The sequence below is a fragment of the Dendrobium catenatum genome, unplaced genomic scaffold (genome assembly GCF_001605985.2).
Source record: "Dendrobium catenatum unplaced genomic scaffold, ASM160598v2 original_scaffold_212897, whole genome shotgun sequence".
Lineage (NCBI taxonomy): Eukaryota > Viridiplantae > Streptophyta > Magnoliopsida > Asparagales > Orchidaceae > Dendrobium > Dendrobium catenatum.
The window spans coordinates 445,352-466,323 of NW_021531307.1; the positions used below are offsets into that span (position 1 = coordinate 445,352).

The 20,972-nt window shown below is 33.8% G+C and overlaps 1 protein-coding gene across 5 annotated transcripts in view; it reads left to right on the forward strand.

Moving 5' to 3' along the window:
- LOC110092056 (symplekin) overlaps positions 1-20,972 on the forward strand; it is a 127,880-nt gene that overhangs the window by 63,252 nt on the left and 43,656 nt on the right. For all 5 annotated transcript variants that reach the window (XR_002302552.2, XM_028692489.1, XM_020816411.2 and 2 more), the window contains one exon: positions 8,534-8,608. Coding sequence is in view for 4 of the 5 variants with exons in the window: in XM_028692489.1 (XP_028548322.1) it covers positions 8,534-8,608 (75 nt within the window). In the remaining variant the exon portion in view is untranslated. The remainder of the gene's footprint in view (positions 1-8,533; positions 8,609-20,972) is intronic.

The following is a 20,972-nucleotide window of genomic DNA, read 5'->3' on the forward strand; positions in this document are numbered from 1 at the left end:
TCTCATCTTTTAGTTGATGAAAAAATATTTATGAATAAAGAAGATGCCTGAAATAAATGAAGAAGAAGTATATTGGGAGATATTAGACTCCATAGGATGAAATAGGAGAGAAACCAATTTGTTATAATAAACATTTTAATAAAGATCCCTCAGTAATTATAGAACATGATTTTTCAGTTGTTGCCAACTATTTCAGACTTTTTTAGAAATTAAATATAGAAGAGTACGGAACTAAGAAAGAATTTGGAGTTGACTTAATGTTATATGATATTTATGCAATTTTTATATTTAATATTTTTTTACTCATGTAATATTTGTATTTCAATTATATTTCATGAAATTTATTAGTAGCCACTTTATGTCTTGTGCAATTTTTTTTTTCATATGTATGTCAATGTGTTACTTCATAGTTCAATAGAAAGATAATATTTCTTCTTTTAATATATTATTTGAGTATTTTATAAAAAATCACTTTTAACGTTTATTTACAATATGTTACTTTTTATTTTAGGCTCACACCCCAAAAAGCCTCGAGGCTTATGCCTTGTCTCACGAAAAAAAGCCTTAATACCCAATTGCGCAATTTTAAATGTTGCCCTATCATGTCATACTTTCTAGGGTATACGCATGAAATGGGATGTCAAATTATAAAGGAAAACCCCTCTCCTACTCTTTCTTTACTCGAAACGACATACTGCGGTTTGATTTCGTTCTTCTTCAGTGAAATCCTACTTTAGCTACCCAAATCCTCTTGAAATCGAGGTGGTCACGTGATCTGACCATGCGACAACAGTGCAGACCAGGATTTTCAAGTGAATTTTTGCCGTTGATTTCAAATGCCTGATTTAGAAAGCCAAATCAAGCTAATTTGGATTAAAATTGGGTTGAAATTGGGCTTGAATTGGATTCAATTTGATTCGATTTGGGTCGATTCGAGTTTGATTGAGCCAATTTTATGAAATTGAGCTCGAATTGGTGCCGAATTGAATTGATTTTTGTTCGACGAGGCTGATTTGGGTTCAATTTGATTTTAATTGGATTAAATTTAGTTTAATTGGACTTAATTTAGGTCTGATTACTGTCGAATTTGGGTTTTAACAATGCTCGATCGAGATGATCAAGCACGATTGAGCCCAATTGAGCTCAAATTGGCTCAATCGGAGTCGGGTGGACACGAATAATGTGTCAACAATGAATATACTCAACTCAGTTTGATTGAATAATCCTTGTCGACAATTATGGGTTCATCATTCAAGAGAATCTTGTCAATCTAAAGTGGATGTTTGTTTACGGGGATAATTTTATGTCGACCTTAGCTAATTGAGAGCTTTCTACCATATCAAATATATTTTATGACTCACAACTAAAGGGGGGCTAAACCATTGGGGAACTTACAAACTCTAGGCGTGATCATAATTTAATAATGTTTTTTAACAACAAAAATATTATTTTAGAGGACTTCAATTAAATCACTATTTTGTGGTATCATTTCATAGCAAAATTATCGAATTAGTGGGCATGTGCCATGACTTTATTAGCTTGACATTTTGAGAGTGATTTTAATGATAATTTTGATATTATGTTGACTTTTTGTGAGCTAAAGTTATCATAAATATGTCATCATTACAAAGTTTTTGTGGAGGGTGAATAATTTTTTGCTCTTAGTTTTTAGCAGTAAATTTTGCTGCAATATTTTGAATTTAATAATTTTCTTGATATTATTGTATTTTTACTTTAATATGGGCCCAAATTGATTTGCATGGATATTTAGGGGCATTTTGAACATAGAATTCCCTCTGATTGTGATTTTCAATCAACACAAGCTTACGATATTTTTATTATTACATTTTATTGATTTGAACCTTGTCAACTTTGTGCGCTTGCTAGTAAATGATTTAGTTCATCACTTGCATATCTTTTAAGTTTATTTAAATATTTGCTACAAGGATGCTTGTTAACGTGGTGTAAATCTTGTCAACTTCAGTCCTTAATGAGGAGGATTATATTTGAAATGTAGGACTTACAATCTATCCCTATAGGTAAGGCGACTTGCTTGAGAATGTGCATGCAACATGGATAATCTGAACTTTTATTTGATAGTGAGTTTGCAAAATTAAAATAAGTGTACACTTTTGTGAACAATTGCATGTTTTTTGAAGCACTTGCACAACATTCTAGGCATTACATTTGAGTTAAAATTTGCGTGGTAGAGTTCATAGAGAATTGAAATTATCCTAGTTTGATTGTTTGCGAGAATGTTATGTCATTAAGATGCATGCAACCTTATCATTTAGAGCATTAATATTGACATTTTGTTCGTTTGCATGTATGGGTTGCGGATTTGGTTGCTATTTTTATAAATTAGATTCTATTTCATGTTTCAAAGAGTCATACTTTTGTTTGCATATTGCGGGCTTCAAATATTCATGCTCGGCTTGGGAGAACTTTTCAAAAGGTGGATTATATTGTAGGTAAGATGCTATTCAAAGCTTTGCCCTCATTTTGTGATGATTTAAGATTTGGTTTTAAAATTTTTATAGGTGCAAACCTCTATTTTAATAACTATTCCCAATGATGTGAGAGAAATTTTTATTAAGGCTAGTCGAAAGGTGATAAGTGCTCAATGCATAGTAGCAGTGGGTTTTGTGTTTAAGGGTTGACAAGTTTTACCACTATTAATTAAAGAGGATAGTTTGAACCTGATTAAGATCTCGTAGTTCCATTATATTGGGTTGTCGTGGAACTAGGTTAGTCATGTTAGCAGATGTAATGAATCCAACATTTATGAAGAATCCCTATAAACAACAGTGGATTGTATCATCCAAAGGGATCTTGTTAACCTGGGATGATTTTTGTTTAAAAGGACAAATTTAAGTCAATCTTAGAAATGTATTTTATAATTCATCACTTCAGGGATTTAAGGCCATTTGGCCACATTCAAGCTATGGTTGTAACTATAATTTAATGGTGTCATTTTATTGTGAAATTACTCAATTAGAGAGTCACGTTCATAATTGTTATTTAGTAATGCCATTTGGCTGCAAATCACCTATTAAAAGACATGTGCAACGTCTTTACTGTCATGAGATCTAGTTATCGCATAATAAAATATTGGACATTCATCAGTAAACTATTATGGAGCGTGGATAGATATTTGCTTTAAGTTTAGGGTGGTTACTTTATTTGAAATATTTTGAATTCTATAACTTTCTTTTGATTTTTACATTTTTATTTGATTTTACATCTTAAGTGAATGAGATTAGGGTTTGGGGGAATTTGATAAATAAGATCTCATTCGATTGATATTTACTTATTAATATGGCCATCATAGGGGTTCAAGTTTTGTCAACATCTATATTTAAGATGTGGAGATCCAACTTGAAACATAGGACTTATAATCTTGCCCTATAGGAAAGAGTTGACTTGAGAGCATGTATATGTTGAATTTGAGTTTGAACATTAAGGAGTTCAATTTTTCAAAGTAATTGCAAGACTTCTAAAAATTTGCATGCATCTCAAAGTGAGGGCAACCTAAGTTCGTACTTCCTTTTAGATCGCATATTATTCTCCAACATTAAGTTCGAGTGCTTGGTATTTTTGTTGGAGCCACATGCAAATGTTTTGACATTGACAACTTGATTTCTTTTTAAGGGTGTGCACATTTCTTTGTAGCATTTGCATTGTTCATTTATATGATTCATTTAACACGGTTCCATATGCATTTGTCTTATATATTTGTATGTTCTTCAAGCATTTGTACATTCTTTGGTGCATTTGTATTATTCTCTTGCATGTTATTCTGTGCACTAGCATGCTTGTTAATGTACTTGTACGGTGCACTTGCATATGTTTTATTGCATTTTACACGGTGCACTTGCATATGTTTTATTGCATTTTACACGGTGCACTTGCACACATTTCTTGCTTTAGCATTATGTGCTTATGCATCTTTCAATGCATTTACATGGTGCCTTTGTGCACCTTATAATGCATTTGCACGCTTTTAAATGCACTTGTATAATGCATTGACACAGTTTTAAGTGTATTTGCACTTTGTTTACACACATTTTGGTATATTTGTCTGCTGGTTAATGCACTTGCATGGCTTTTGGTGCCCTTGCATGATTTTTGGCATTTGCATGATACACTTATACACCTTTCAAAGCTCTTGTTTGACTTATGAGGTGTCATATTTGATTTGAAGATTGTCTCGTGAAGCATATAGATGACTTCAAATTCTCATATTTAACTCTTTTGCATGAATATTTTGTTATTGAGATGTGCATAAACTTCTCATTTTGGGCTCAATATTTCGCCTTATGTCTACTTTTATGTATTTGTTGCGGATCCGAGGGTAAATATTGTGATCTAGATTCTCATTGTACTTTAAAAACAATGTATTTTAATGCTTTTATTTAGTCCACATTAGTATTAAAATATATCCCATAAGGATGCTTCTTCACCTTTTAATTGAGGCTCTCATTTAGTAATATTCAAGTTCAGTTATAATTCACAATTTTTTGGATGTTTTAAAAGTTTATGAGAGATTTTGTTCATGCTTATTTGGTGAGTTGTCAAGTTCCCTATAATCAAGTCTTATGTTCCACGTTGTGTTTAGTTGTTGTTCTTGCAGTTCATTTGACATGACATGCGTTGCATTTTGAGATGTTTATTTTTGAAATTTATATTTTGTTAACTTTAATTCTATTCACATTTTAGTTCATAAAATCCTTCTCATTTTAGTTGGAATAATGCATAAGAGTACTTCTGTGAGAGTTTTTACGCAAAGTTGGAACAACGTGTGCTAGTATTTAAAATTTTTAGCTTTTATTGCATTTTTAGCTTATGTGCAAGTCAATTTTGTTGATGGCAAGACAACGAACTTGCAAAGAGGATCTAAGCAGAACATTCTTTTTTAGCTCTATTTAGTTTTTTGATTTTTATTTAATTTTATTTTTTTAAATTTTGTTCTTTTTTACTTTTTGTAAAAGAGATTGAGGGGGAGAGAGAGAGAGATAGAGTGAGATGTAAAGAGAGGTGGCGAGGTAATCGACGATGCCATATTGTTTGGCATATATCGTGTCGGGGGAATTGATGACGGGTTGGCTAGGTGGGGGTCGATAAGGGTTGAAGGTGCATGGGCTTCATGTGCCTGCATAAAAAAGGTGTGCATTGTGGACATTTACCTTTGCATAGAGACTGTGCAAGGTTCGTTAACCCACAATGCTTAAAAAGTATGTACTCGAGAAATACACAAACATATAACTTCCCCTGCCACATCAAAATGATGCGCATGGGTATTTAAATGTTGTGGAAAGCGGTTTGTGTTGCTTTATACCTTTGTGTGAGGGTGTTTTCTCGACGATGATCTTGAAGCGTGTGTGAATGCATAAAGTTTTTTTTATTTTGGAATCTCTCTCTCTCTCTCTCTATATATATATATATATAAATTCGAAATTTGAATAATTGAATAAATTAAAATTAACTAAACAATTAATCACCCAATTTAAAATAAATTTAAATCTATCATTTAAATAATTAGTCAAACTTTAACATAAATTTGAAATTTAATTAATTAACCAAGCGAAAAAAATTAATTTAAAAATCATTTTAATTAATTAAATAATTAATAATTAATTTTAAACATAAACTAGTTAATTTAAAAATTAATCAACAAATTTTAAAATTTTGTTAAAGTAATTAAAATCTATTTAATTAAATAATTATATAATCAATTTTAAATAAAAATCTAATTAACCAAACTAAAATTCATTTAATTAGTTAATTATCCAAATTAATTTTTTTAATGAAACAATTTAAACTTCATTTAATTAATTAATTAATCAATTTAAAATTCATCTAATTAATTAATTAACCAATTTTAAATTCATTTAACTAATTAATTTACCAATTTAAAATTCATTTAAAAAATTAATTAATAATAAAAATTAAATAAAAATGCAATAAGGAAGATGTGTTCACACTAATCAACCCATGTACAAACTCACACAAATTAAAACACCCAAACTCCTAAAACTAAATCACAAAACAAAACTTACAAAACTCTCAAACAAAACTCTCCAAAATCTCACTTATGCAGGCTCCAAAGCTCCTCTTGTGCAAGCTCCAAAACCAGTGCGATGTCCTGCAACAAATAAACAAAAATCAGTACTGTAAACTAAAAAAATGCAGTGCAAGAAAAGAAATGCAGAGTACTATAGCAAATTGCAGTACTAAAAGCTAAACTGAAACTAAAAACGCTACTAAAATAGTTAAAAGAAATAACTGGAACAAAGACACTAGTGTCGGGCTAGTAGAGAACTATAAACTAAAGCGCCTGCTGTCTAAGCTACCCTAAATAATACATAGGCTATTGCCAAAGGGAAACAATAAGTCCTACAAACTTTCAGGCACCTTCCAAAGGAAATCGTAAGGCTTATTCTTTGGGGAACTTCTAAAAGAAGTATTAGACCCCTAAACAAATCAAGCTACTTTCAATGAAAGCAGTAAGACCCACTCCTTAAACAAAACAGGCTATTTCTTAAACAAATTTGGTTACTTTCAATGAAAATAGTAAACCCATTTTTAAAACAAATTTGACTACTTCCAAGTGAAGCAGTAAGACCCGTTTTTAACCAAGCTTCTAGAGAATCAAGCAAAGTGTGTAACTCTAAAAGCTAAACAAACATACAATTTCCAATGGAAGTCGCAAGACCTATTTTTTATTTTTGATAATTTCCAATTGACATCAACTCTATGATCGAATTATTGTTGCAGCAGATGCTTTGATATCATCAAAATTTTCATCTATGAACATATCTCCTCTTTTAATGATTCTTATACTCTGGGCACATGCTGCCATAGTTTTGTAAGATAAGGAGATATATCCATTTATCCTTTTAACACATTATTTGGCTACCCCTCATAGTAATTGCACTTCAAATAAACGTATGCTTTATTACTTCCTCCAACGTCCACCTGAATACTATGTCTCCATGTTGTATTCTTTCTCATTGTGGATTTTTTCTTGCCTTGAATAGAAAAAAATCCAAATCCATAAAATTAAAATATTAACTCAATTTTGAGAACATAAACAAATTCAAAAAAATTAATAACCTAAGTCATTCAAAGACATTAATTTGACTCAAACCAAACAAATTAATAGTTTAGAGATTTTTAAGTGCTAGAGAAATAAAATTTATGGGGGTAAAGGAGATTCCTTATGGAAGAGACAAACTTGTGTAGGAGGAGGACAAAATGGCTGCAGCTGCGTGGGGGGAGGGGTGGTCGGGGTCGGATAAGCCAATGGTTGTTTGTGAGGAATGAACCGGACAAATCTTGGCCTATTGGCATGCGTGCGTCTTAGAGAATTATGTTATTTGCATTCAAATTATATAAAAAACCTATTGTTTGATGCAAGCACCTAAAGATTTTGAGGCGAGGTGCGCCTTGAAAATTGAGAGGCATATGCTTCGAAGCATTTTGTTATCTTTATAGTGTTGAGACATTCCTTGTATCACACAATTTTAAACCATGGACTCAAAGTTAAAATGAGCTAGATTGTGATCAGTTTAATTTTGATTTTAACTGGTTTGAAATCAAATGAATTGAGCCACGATTCAAGTGTATTCCATGGCCCAAACCATCAAATTGATTTCGTGCAGATGTCAGATTGGCTCAAAATCAAATCTTCTTTGGCCTTAGGTGCCACAGGTTTGATTCTGACATGTCTTTCATTAAACTGCTTGGACGTGAACTTGCTGCATGAGGTGGTTATGTAATCATCCTTATGACTTACTTATCTATAATTTACCTCATACCTACTTCTCTGTAATGGAATTTGTGCTCTACTTTTAGGTAATAAAATATCTGGGATTGGTTTCTATCGTTTTTTAAAGAAAAACTCACTTTCTAGGATTTTGATAGTTATTACTACAACTCTGAAAGCATTTTTCCATTCATTGATTTTTTATAATATATAACAATTATGTATATTAGATAGAACCTGAGACAACTAATAAAGCTTGGCTGTTGATGCAAAAAGCATGACAATGCAAAGAAAAAAGTAAATAAATGAAATAGAAAATCTATCAAATCTAATGAAAAAAATTAAAGGAATAATAAAAAAAAAAAATCCTGATGTAAAAGATTGCTTGCAACACTGGCAATACTACTGTTATGTTATACCTGAATGTGAACACATTGCATGTAAAGTGATAACAAACATTTCTAATCCTAAAAGTTTCACCGAAAATTCAATAACTCTAGCTTTTGTACAAGGGATTAAACGTTTAATTAAGAACTGTGCCATTTCCTAGATCAGCTCCAGAACTCATATCACAATTTCTTTTGCGAGCAATTGGTTATTATTTCAATTTTGTTTTTCTTTTTTATGAATGCTGTTTTACTGGGATTCTATCTTTTACTATTATGTTCTTCTGTTCGATGTAATTGAAGCTTGCATTTTGTTCTTTGGATCTGCAAATTTTTTTTTTTTTAAATTTAATCATGGAACTTATTTTTTGTGCTGTAGATTCTTCCTCTTATACCTCAGTTTGTTAGTCTTCCATCGGATAAGTTCCAGGTTGTGCTTACTCGCATACTTCAGGTACTTTTATTATTTTTTTCATTTGTTGATTTATAGCTTGTTTGGTGTCATAAACCTTATGATGTAAACATTTGCAGAAATCTTCAGGTTTTTTGTTTGTTTATTCTTAAGAAATTTTTTACTCTTTATGCAGTTCTCTTAAACATTCTTGCTTCATAACTTTTATTTGCGGCTTCATGGTTGCAATCTTCGAGAGCAGGTTTAGGGTTAGTGGAGAGATCATATATCTACATGATAGCCATAAAATTTGGCGTGTTAGTTGAATTTGCATTTTGTTTAAAAATAATGAAAGATGTGGTGTGTGTGTATGTATATATATATACGCGCTTGTGAACTTTCAGTTAAAACTAGTCATTGTAAGCTAAATGCTTGACGTATAGTAGAGGTAGTCGATCCAACATGGCATATAAATCATTGCTAGTAGCCATGGGTTGCTTCGTCCAATGGGATCTTGCAGACATTGGCTGGATGTTTGTCAAAGGGAATGAATTTAATTTGACCTTAGCTAACAAAGTGCTTTGTGCCCTTTTAGGTGCATGTTATGTTTCGCAACTCAAGGGTTTTTAAGTTGTTGAGGAACTTGCGAGCTTTGGCCGTGATCATAATTTAATGATTATATTTCGTAGCATAATCACTCTATGAGAGGGTTACTTTTATAACAATTTACCTGTGGCCTCATTTGGATGCAAAACCACTAGTTAGTTGACATGTACTACTATGAGAGATCATTTGAATTGTGAACATAGGTATACACTTAAAAAAATATTCACTCTTTGTGATCTGAGTTTATTTTTAAACTTGTCACATTCGACAAATAGCTGTGAAAGGTGGATTAATTTTTATTTATGTTCCAGTGGTAGATTTCACTTGAAATATTTTTAAATTTTAATTTTTTTTGAGAATTTTTACATTATTTTGTATGGATGTGGCCTCGAGTTGGTTTACATAAGGATTTAGGGCTATTTTGATAGTAAGATCCCCTCTTGTTATTATTTGCTTTCAACATGACCATTATTGAGGAGTTTTATAAGTGTTTTCATTTTGTTACTACTGAGCTTGTCAATTTTACTAATTTCCTTACAAAGGATCTAATCAATGATTAACATTTGCAATTACATTTGTAAGTTAGAATATCACTGTGAGTTCTAGGCTCAATTATTTTTAACAAACTTTTTCGGTTAGAAAATTTTGTTTCACCTAATAATATTGTAAATTATCGAGTGGTGCAAGTCTTGTTTACTTTACTTTTGGAACATAGTAGATCGAATTTTGAAAGTTAGATTTACAACCTCGTCTTATAGGCAGGGTAGCTTATTTGAGAACATTATGCAGCGTATTGATAACATTTATTTTAAAAAGAGAATTTGTTAGATTTTAAAGTAAATGCATGATTTTAAAAGTTATTGCATCATTCTCGAAGCGGTGTAAACTTGCATTTATCTCATTTTTGGTCCACAGAAATTTCAAACATTAAATTCAAGCATTTAGCTTGTTCATTGAAGCATACATGGATGAGTTTAATTTTGAAAAAGGAGTCTACAAAACTTAAAATCATTGCAGGCTTCATTGAGAAATTTTTGTGCTTTTCAAAGGGTGAAAATTTCAATTTGATTTAATTTTTTCCCATGTAGTATTCTTAGACTTTAGTTGACCATTAAAAGAGGCATAAAATAAGCTGAGTGTTTCAGGGATGAGGATGGTCAGGTTGATGAATAACTTTACGCTCAGAGATTGAATGTAAAATGAGTATATACTTGAAAATGTTGGAGTAACACTAGTAACATATAAAATTAGAGAGAGTTCTCATAGATGGTTTGGTCACATAAAGCATCGGCCTTCTGATGAATCGATTAGGAGAGTAAAATGTATTAAATCCGTCCTTTATTAAAATAGATAGAGGTAGACCTAAAAATACTTTGTTAGAAAGTATTACAAATGATTTTTGTTTATTAGATTTAAATGAGAAATTGACTCTTAATATAATACAATGGAGAAAAAAGATTTATGTTGCTGGCTTAATGAGTGGGATAAGGCTTGTTGTTGTTGTTGTTGTAGTATTCTTAGATTTTAAATTTAGGAGTTTGTTGCATTTGTTGGTGCATTATGGGGGAATTTAATTTTGGTTCTTTCATACGACATGCATGCTTTGCAACATATTTGTTAGCGCATTTACATGTTTCATGATTCACTTGTGTGCTTTTCAATTCATTTGCACAATGCACTAGCAGGCTTTGGTGCATGTGCACATTATACTTGCATGGTTTTTGAAATATGTCGGATTTAAGTTTTTTTAGCCTGTGTAATAATCTCAGACCTCAAATATCGTAGTTTGATGCATTTGTTGGAGCACATGTGGGTAGATCTTGTTTGCAGAAGTTTAAATAGAGTTTAGAGAGGCTGCACATTTTTCCTAAATAATTGCACGCTTCTTGAGGCAGTTGGATTTGAAGTGGGGAAGCTAGGGGTGAAGGGATGTGGGGGATAAGGGGGAGGATATGTGGCCGGCGGCTTGGGGGAAAAGCTATGGTTGGTGAGTGAGGGAAGAAGAGAACGGGGATGAAGGGGGTAGACCACGAGTCACGGACTCTTCCAATGACTGATGGGTACTGCGCTTGCCCTTACCTCGGTCTCTCTCTTTTCTCTCTAGTGCACACACAAGATGAAGAAGAAGACAAACAACAAAATTTTATTCAAAATTTTCATCATCCTCATACATAAAAAATGACTATATATATAGGCCTCAAAATGAAAAATAAAACAAAAGACTAGAATGCCCCTTGGGCTACAATAGCGACCAACTACCAATAAGGGCAAAAAAGGGAAATTTTTTTTAAAAAAATGATTAATACATAAAATGCTAATACAGAAAATGCATCAAAAGTCAAGACTCTCCATCATGGCCATCGATCTTTTGTCGCCTCTGATAAACGCGTCGAAACCTCTTGTCGATGTCTCCATCACATTCTTTCCCAGTTTTCGACATTTTTTTCCTCTCCTAAGTCTATTATTTTGAAAGTTTTTCTTACCAAGTTAAGGCATGACCAGAAAGTTTTAGACTAGCAAAGCGAACCTTCCTATTATCAGGTATTTCTTTCCCCTAAAAAAATTGATCCATCTTTTCTACCCACTCAAGGAATTGATCGGGTTGAAGTTTTTCCTCAAATCTAGGAACATCAATTTTTATTCCATGATCGCAATTTCTTTGTTGCATGTGTTGATTTCTAGGAACCTCTTCACTTTCAGAATTTTGGACATTAGGATTAACATTATAAACATTCAGATTTTCAATTGCTTCAGCCATAGTGTTGATTTGTTGTTGCAAATGGTTCAATTGTTGCATTAAATTTTGCCAATCCCCTGGATTATTAGCCATCTTAAAATTTTAGAAAAGACCCACCAAACAAAGACAAGAAACCAACAAAACACACCAACCAAGTATAAGAACTTGCTCTGATACCAAACTTGATGCAGACAAAGTAGATTGAAAAGCCAGATAAGGAGGACGATGGGCAAAACTATAACCAAACTCGATTCAAATAGTAGCAATCATCTATGACATCAAAAACCGACGAATAAAACGAGAAGAGAGATCAAAAGAAACAAAAGAAATATAAAAAGACGCTATCCTCAGAACAACCGACAGAACGGTTTCCTCACATGCATCGAAATGTAGGTTAAATAAAGTATGTGCTTCGGGCTAGCAAACCGATGGCCCACCACAGCAGGATAGTCCAAAACTCCAACCAAACTCCTCCAGCAAATACTCCCAAATCAGCCAACAAACACCTCCAAAGCTCAAGAAGTAGGATACAAATGGAGTGGAACTTGCGTAGAGAAGAAAGAGGTAAGAAGCCCAGACGAAATAGAGGAGAAGAAGAAGTGGACAAAGCTCTCAAGCTTTTCCAAGAAGAAGAAAACCCTCAGGTTTTTTAAGAGACAAAGCTCTCAAGCTTTTCCAAGAAGAAGAAAACCCTCTGGTTTTTTAAGAGACAAAGCTCAACCAAATTCAACAACCTTTGCCTTTTAAAATCATATACTATATATAGGCAAGAGAGGGGAACCAAACATCCATATCACCTCCAAATAAGACAATAAGATTTAGGGGAAAGAAAGGTCAACAGACACTTCAACAATTCCGAAACGGCACAACAAAACAGAGGGAACTCACGGGAACCAAGCAGAGAATCGCTGAACCGAGCAGCCCAGCACGGAACCAAGCAGCTTGCCGCAGAACCGAATAGCCAACCACCGGAACCAGAGGGGCAAGGCATGGGAAATCACTCACCACAGGGAAATGAGAAAAAAAGGGAGGAGAAGAGGCAAGTCCACTCCAAATTGAATCCTTGATTTAAAGCATACCTTTTTGGAATAATGAGCTAGGAAGCTCAATAAATCTCCCAATAATTGAACTAAACTTCAGCTCAACATTATTGAGCTAGCAAATTAGAAAATAAAACTCAACTCCAATAAACCACCACCTCCCATCATCATCTTCAGCTTAAACCGAGAACCATAAGCCAACCCGAGAACCAGCAGCAGCCCAAAGGACCAATCAAGCTAGCAAACCAAAGGCCTACTAAAGCCCAAGCACAACCTACCATAATCATTGGATGCATTCCATCTAAAATTAAATAAAATGCTAATGTTTAATATTTAAAAAATGAAAATATTGAAATTATGAATGCATCAATTCCCCCCTGGTGGGAGAGTCTCATCTCCGGATGAGAAAGCTTCAGTAACTTTCTGAAAATGATCAGGTTGACGCCATTTTAGGTCATTAGCATCCATCCAAGTGTAGTTAGTTAGAGGTCGATTCTTCCATTTTACCTAGAACCTCTTATGCTCACCATGCCTTATTTTAGAAATTCTGACATCAATAATATCTTCAACCTGCTCTTCAGATTATGCCATAGAAGTGGAGAGTGGCAAAGTTTCAATTTCTACAGAATCGTCAGAATTTCCTTCATATAAAGAAAGGTCAGAAACATTAAATACAAAAGAGGTGCCAACAGAAATAGGTAGATCCAACAGATAGGCATTTATGCCTAATTTTTGAAGCACACGAAAAGGTCCAAATCTCTTTCTGCTTAACTTTCTAAAAGTACAAACAGGAAATCATTGGCGACGAAAGTAAGCCATAACCAAGTCACTCTCATTGAAAATAACCTCTTTTCGATATTTATCAGCAGTAGATTTGTACTTAGCATTAGCCTTTTGGAGTTTTTCAAAGACTTACTGTTGGACGGTCTTTATGTGGTCAAAAGTTTCAAAAGCTTTAGCACTAGTTTTGTTCAGTAAAGGCAAACAGTTTCTATCTAAAATGTGAGGAATAGGTTGTCCATAAATAATTTCAAAAGGAGTTTTTCGATTAACAGAATTATTGTAAGCAAACTCAGCTTGAGGCAAGACTAAATCTTATTGGGATGGTTTTTCTCCAGCAAGACACCTTAATAAATTTCCTAAGCTTTGATTGACAACTTCAGTTTGCCCATCAGTTTGAGGATGATATGCACTACTAAATTGAAGAGTAGTCCCATGTTTTGATCAAAGAGTTCTCCAAAAATGACTCAAAAATCTAGTGTCTTGATCAGAAGTAAAAGTACGAGGAACATCGTGAAGACGAACAATTTCTTTAAAAAATAGATCAGCAATGTAAGAAGCATCAGAAGTTTTCTTGCAAGGAATAAAATGTGCCATTTTGCTAAAGCGATCCACCACCACAAAAACATAGTCAAATTTTCGAATAGTAACAGGCAAACCCAAGATGAAATCCATAGAAATTTCCTCCCAAGGCTTGTTTGGAATAGGCAAAGGAGTATACAAACCAGACTTTTGTGAAGTTCTCTTGAAAGCCTGACATATTTTACATTGTTTAACTAGCTTAGCAATTTGCTATCTCATATGAGGCCAAAAATATTTTTCTTCAACCAAAGTAATAGTTTTTCCTTGTCCAAAATGTCCACCCAAACCCTCACTATGAAGTTCTTTCACAAGTTGTTCTCTTAAAGAGTTTTTAGTTATGCAAAGTCTAGACCCCTTAAGCAAAAAATCTTGATGTATAACAAACTGAGCGGAAGGATCAGTTCCAGAAGCAAGACAAGAATCTCAAATACCCTTAAAATCAGAATCACTTGCATAACTATCTTTAAAAAAATCAAAAGAAGTGATAGTTGGATAAATAGTTACTAACAAATGAGATCTTCTGCTTAAAGCATCAGCAACTTTGTTTAAAACACAAGTTTTATGTTTAATATGAAAAGTATACTCTTGCAAAAATGAAACACATTTGGCATGCCTTTTATTCAAATTTATTTGAGAGCCCAAAAAATGAAGTGCTTCATGATCAGTATTTAAAACAAACAACCTTTGAATCAAATAACATCTCCAGAATTTCAAAGCTTGAACAATAACATAAAACTCCAAATCATAAGTAGAATATTTGGATCTAGTTTCATTCAATTTTTCACTAAAGTAAGCAACAGGTTTTCCCTCTTGACTAAGCACATCACCAATACCAACATGAGAAGCATCGCAATCAATTTCAAAAATGTTTTCAAAATTTGGCAAGCAAAGAATGGGAGCTTGACTCATTTTTGCTTTAACGATTTCAAAAGTTTTTTCAGCTTGAGGTGTCCACCTAAATACCCATTTTTTCAAGCAATCAGTAATATGAGCAATCAGAGAACTGAAGTTTTTTATAAATCTTTTATAGAAAGAAGCCAAGCCATGAAATCCTCTCACCTCACTTATGTTTTAAGGAATAGGTCAATTTTGAATTGCTTCTATTTTTATCGGATCCACTTTTATTTCCTCAGCAGAAACAATAAAATCCAAAAATATCAAGCTCGAAGTCATGAAGGAACACTTTTTAAGATTGATGAAAAGCTTTTGTTCTCTTAGAATTTGTAACACTTGCTTCACATGATTTAAGTGTTCAAAATGATGAATGCTGTAAATCAAAATGTCGTCGAAATAAACCACAACAAACTTTCTAATAAAAGGTTTCAAAACATGATTCATAGTTGTCATAAAAGTACTCGGAGCATTTGAAAGTCCAAAAGGCATCACAAGCCATTCATACAAACCTTCTTTAGTTTTAAAAGCAGTTTTCCATTCATCCCCAGTCCTTATTCTTATTTGATGATACCCACTTCTCAAATCAATTTTAGAAAAAATTTTGGCACCACTTAGCATATCCAGCATGTGATCCAGTCTAGGAATTGAAAATCGATATTTAATGATGATTTTGTTTGTTGTCCTACTATCCACACACATCCTCCATGTTCCATCTTTTTTTGGTGTTAATAAAGCAGTCACAGCACAGGGACTTAAGCTTTCTTGAATCAAACTTTTTTTTAACAAATCATTCACTTGTTTAAAAAGTTCAGCATGCTCAGATGGACTCATTCTATAATGAGGAAGGTTAGGCAAAGTGGCATCAGGAATAAGATCAATATGATGTTGAATATTTTGCATAGGAGGCAACCCAATTGGCAACTCTTCAGGAGTTAAGTCAGAAAACTCATCAATTAAAGCTTACATTTCTTTAGGAATTTGAAAAGCAGTATCAGATTCTTTTCTCAAACCAAATAAGCGTCTTCAGAATGTTTTAAATCATTAGCATTTAAAAGCAGTTCAGGAGACTTAATTTTAGCAACTTTGCTATTCTTAACATGTGAATCATACACATGTTTTTGTGGATGAAGAGAACTCTTTATTATTTGAATCAAGGTGTAAGTATTTTTCTTTCCATTGTGAATAGTTTTGTGGTCATATTGCCAAGATCGTCCTAACAAAATATGACACACTTCAGGAGGCACAACATCACAAACAACTTGATCTTTGAAAGATCCCCCAATTGATAGATTGACAGTACATTGTTTAGTGATTGGAACCTCTCCCCCTTCTTTGAACCAAGAGATTTTATAGGATTTGACAAGTGGTGTTTTGACTTTATTTTAAGCTTGTCAACCAGTTTTTGAGAAATAAAATTTCCAGAACTCCCACTATCTATCATAAGAGTCATATTTTCCCTTCGATTGTGCAAGTTGTTTTGAATATGTTTCTTCTTAACCACCTATCTCTTTTGTCAATTTTAGTTGTTAAGACTTATCGAATTACCAAAAACTCTTCACCTTCATCTCCTTCAATATCATCCTTTTCTAATTTAATGTCATTTTCAGATCCAGATTCATTTACTTCTTCTTCTTCCTCTAAGTTTTCATCGTTTTCAATGAGATTATTTCTTGGTGGATTGTTTTTCCTACAAGTGGCAGAGAGATGACCATAAAGCCCGCATTTATAGCATGATCCAATTAATTTAGGTTGATCAGTAGGTTTAGCACCCATAATTCCCTTTCCTTTATCTGCATTTTGATTTTTAAAAGTTTTAACTTTCACATCAGATGTTCCCCCATAAGTTTGAGATTGAATTTTAATCCCGCCAGTTAGTCGTCGTTTATATGTTTCCATTACTTTATTGTGACCCCTTTCCCTTTGATGTTGCATTTCCAATTTTAGCACCATACGATAAGCCTCATCAGTTTTAATGATATGATGCAAGTTAAGTTGATCTTGGATTGACCGCTTTAAGCCATTGATGTATCTTGAAATAGTTTTCTCTTCAGATTCATTTAAATCATTTCTGGATTGAAGTTTATATAACATTTCAGTGTACTCTTCAACAGACTGATTTCCTTGTCGCAAGTTATTAAACTCTTGGAATATTGTTCGAGCATGATCGGTTGGCAAAAATTTCCCTTTCATTTTTCCTTTCATTCTGATGTGAAACGATAGGAGTTACTTAAGAAATTAAATAGAGTAATTTAACAAAGTATTCCCAAAATAAAGTTATTACTTATAACACGGAATGATCCTCGGATTTCTTAGTTTTTAACTTGCTTAGGCAAAGAAGAGCGAAGTCGATTAACCAAACAATTCAAGAAAATGAAAGAGTAATTGTAAAGCTACGACGGTAAATAAGAATCCATGATTTAATAATGGGAGCTTTCACCTTTGGAGCCCATACGCTCAAATAGTCTATGCTTTAGCGGAAGAAGAGTCCCCACATTAGAATCGAGGTCACTCCGAGGAAGAAGGAACCTAGGATCGTCGTTCTTGGAAAGGTGGCCGGAGTGGTGGAGGAAGATGGTCGTCCAATGATGATCCAACGTCCCTTTGACCTTTGCTCGTCGATCACGTCAACTAAGGTGTATTGGATACGGTCGATGTATTCTTCAATGGTGTCGTCGAAATCAAAGCCCACGTCAAATAATGACGATTGGAGGATGTCGACTTGATCTCGATTGTCATGCACAAATCTAAAGTTCCATTCGGTTTCCGCCATACATGCTAAATTGAGAGGAGGGGGAGGGGCGGCTAGGAGAGGTGGAGAGGAGGCTAGGGTTTTGGTAGAAGGTAGGTTAGGGTGGGGTGTTGAAGAGATTTAATCAAAATATGAAATTAATTTCAAATTTGAGTAAATTTGGAGGGAGGCTAATCTTAATCGAAAATTCGACCCCGTCCTCCGTCCGCTTTTCTTTTTATTCGACGAGGGAGTTTTAACTGAATAAGTTCAGAGGTAAATTTTGGAAGGCAGATGAGTTTGTAGATAAGACACTACCCAGAGATTTCACCCTCATTTTGTGAGGACTTTATAATCTGAGTTCTGGTTTCCTATAGGCGCAAGCCCCTATAGTTAATTACCCCTCCCGATCATGAGAGAGAACTTTCGATTAAGGCTAGTCGTTAATCAGATATGTAGAGAATACGTGGTATCTGGCATATAGTAGCAGCATGGATATGAAATTTTGAAATTAGATTTGGATTTGGGTATTTGGAAATGTTTGGAAAGTTTGATATTTAAAATAGAAATTTCACCATCGTGCACTTAAAGCGGATGGTGGAAGAATTGATGCAATCAAAAATTTTAGAGAGGGAACCAAATTTTTGATCACAAAAAAGAAACTCTTTCTAGAGAATAAAAGATTACAAGAACTCACAAAAACTAGACAAATTAGACAAAACAAACTTTTATATCATATAGAGACTTACAAACTTTTGACTCTTACAAACGACTCAAACAAACGACTCAAACAAAGACACCTAAAGTTGCTTTCATCCATTAGAAGAAGGATACAGGTGGGGTGTAAACTTGCGGATAGAAGAAAGAGGTTAGAAGCCAAGAAGAAAGGTTGGAAATAGCCCGCAGGATTTCCGGAGGGGATGAGAAAGAAGGGTGGAAAGAGCCCGCAGGATTTCCAAAGCCAACCCGCAGGTTAAAACTTCCAAAAATAACTTTTCATAACTTCATATAACATATTTTATAACCCAAAACATCTACTATATATAGGCATAAGAGGGAAACTAAACAGCCATTACAATATTAATTAAAATCTGGAAATAGAAGGCCAAAAGGCACTAAAAACTGCAGTAAAAACTCATGGAATTCCTCCCCAAACAGCCACCAAACAGTCCCAAAAACTGTCCAAATTCTGTCCATAATACAGCCCAAAAACTGTCCAAAAACAGTCCAAAAAAACTTTTCATATTCCCATATAAAAGAGGTGATAAAAGCCATCAATTTCCTGCACAGGAATTCCAAACAGTAAAGCAGACTTTTAAAGAAAAAGTCACTGTTCCAGCATAGAGAAACCCCAAACGGCACAGCAAATCCAAGGAGGAAGGCCACGGTTTCAGCAGCCAAGCATTGGAAACCAACAGGCATTTCACGGGTTCCAAAAGGTAAGTTCAGTTCTCAGTAAAAAAGGAACCACAGCAATAAATTAGGTAGAAAACCAAAGGGACAGCAGGAAGCCAAAGCAAACTATGGGAGAAATCCAGTAGATAACCGCAGCAGCCCAAAAGACATCAAGGAGATGAAAGGACAAGGTCCACTCATCAAATCTAGCTCCCAATCATTAATTTTATAACTAAATAATTAGCTCATAATGAGCTAATCTTTCACTAGACATTAATGAGCTAGGGAAGTCAAAAATCAAATATTAGGATTTGATTTGACCCCCCCCTGCCTACATCAAACTCCCCTACTTGATACCAAATTGATGCAATCAAAAATTTGGGAGAGGGACCCAAATTTTTTATCACAAAAAAATGATACCAAACCGCGACTTTTTCTTTAAAAGTCTGCTTTGCTGTTTGGAATTCCTGTGCAGGAAATTGATGGCTTTTATCACCTCATTTATATGGGAATATGAACAGTTTTTTTGGACTGTTTTTGGGCTGTTTTTGGGATGTATTGTGGACAAAATTTGGACAGTTTTTGGGTCTGTTTGGTGGCTGTTTGGGGAGGAATTCCAAGAGTTTTTACTGCAGTTTTTAGTGCCTTTTGGCCTTCTATTTCCAGTTTTTAATTAATATTGTAATGGCTGTTTAGTTCCCCTCTTATGCCTATATATAGTAGATATTTTGGGTTATAAAATATGTTATAAGAAGTTATGAAAAGTTATTTTTGGAAGTTTTAACCTGCGGGTTGGCTTTGGAAATCCCGCGGGCTCTTTCCACCCTTCTTTCTCATCCCCTCCGGAAATCCTGCGGGCTCTTTCTAACCTTTCTTCTTGGCTTCTAAGCTCTTTCTTCTATCTGCAAGTTTACACCCCACCTGTATCCTTCTTTTAATGGATGAAAGCAACTTTAGGTGTCTATATTTGAGTCGTTTGTAAGAGTCAAAAGTTTGTAAGTCTTTATATGATATAAAAGTTTGTTTTGTCTAATTTGTCTAGTTTTTGCGAGTTCTTGTAATCTTTTATTCTTTAGAAAGAGTTTCTTTTTTGTGATAAAAAATTTGGGTCCCTCTCCCAAATTTTTGATTGCATCAACTTGGTATCAGAGCAAGTTAGGAAATCCTAGGTTGGTTTGTCGAGTTTTGTTTTCAAATCAGTGTTTGTCAAATTTGTTTAAGTTTTCAAGTCAGAATTTGTCAAGTTAAGAAATTGTGAGTCTAGAGTTTTCTTTAGATCGAGTACTTTGAGTCTTGTATTTTTTTTTTTATTGAGTCAAAAATTGAAATTCCAAAAAATATGGCATCATTCATAGAGGAAGGCGAGCAACATGATCCTAATGTCCCACTCCCGTTGGACAGGTGGATTCCTACAGAAGATGACTCAACGGATCCACTTCAAGATCGGCTATACAAATTGCAGTATCACATGTTCCTATGTGATCAAAAGTTTGAAAAATATAAAAGGTATCTGCAACAGCAATTCGAAAAAGAGCAGGAAGAAATTCTGAAAAGGTTTGGTGAAAAACTCAAAGAGATCGATGAACTGTATGCACCGCCTCAAAGGGGAGTTTGATGTAGGCAGGGGGGTCAAATCAAATCCTAATATTTGAATTTTTTGACTTC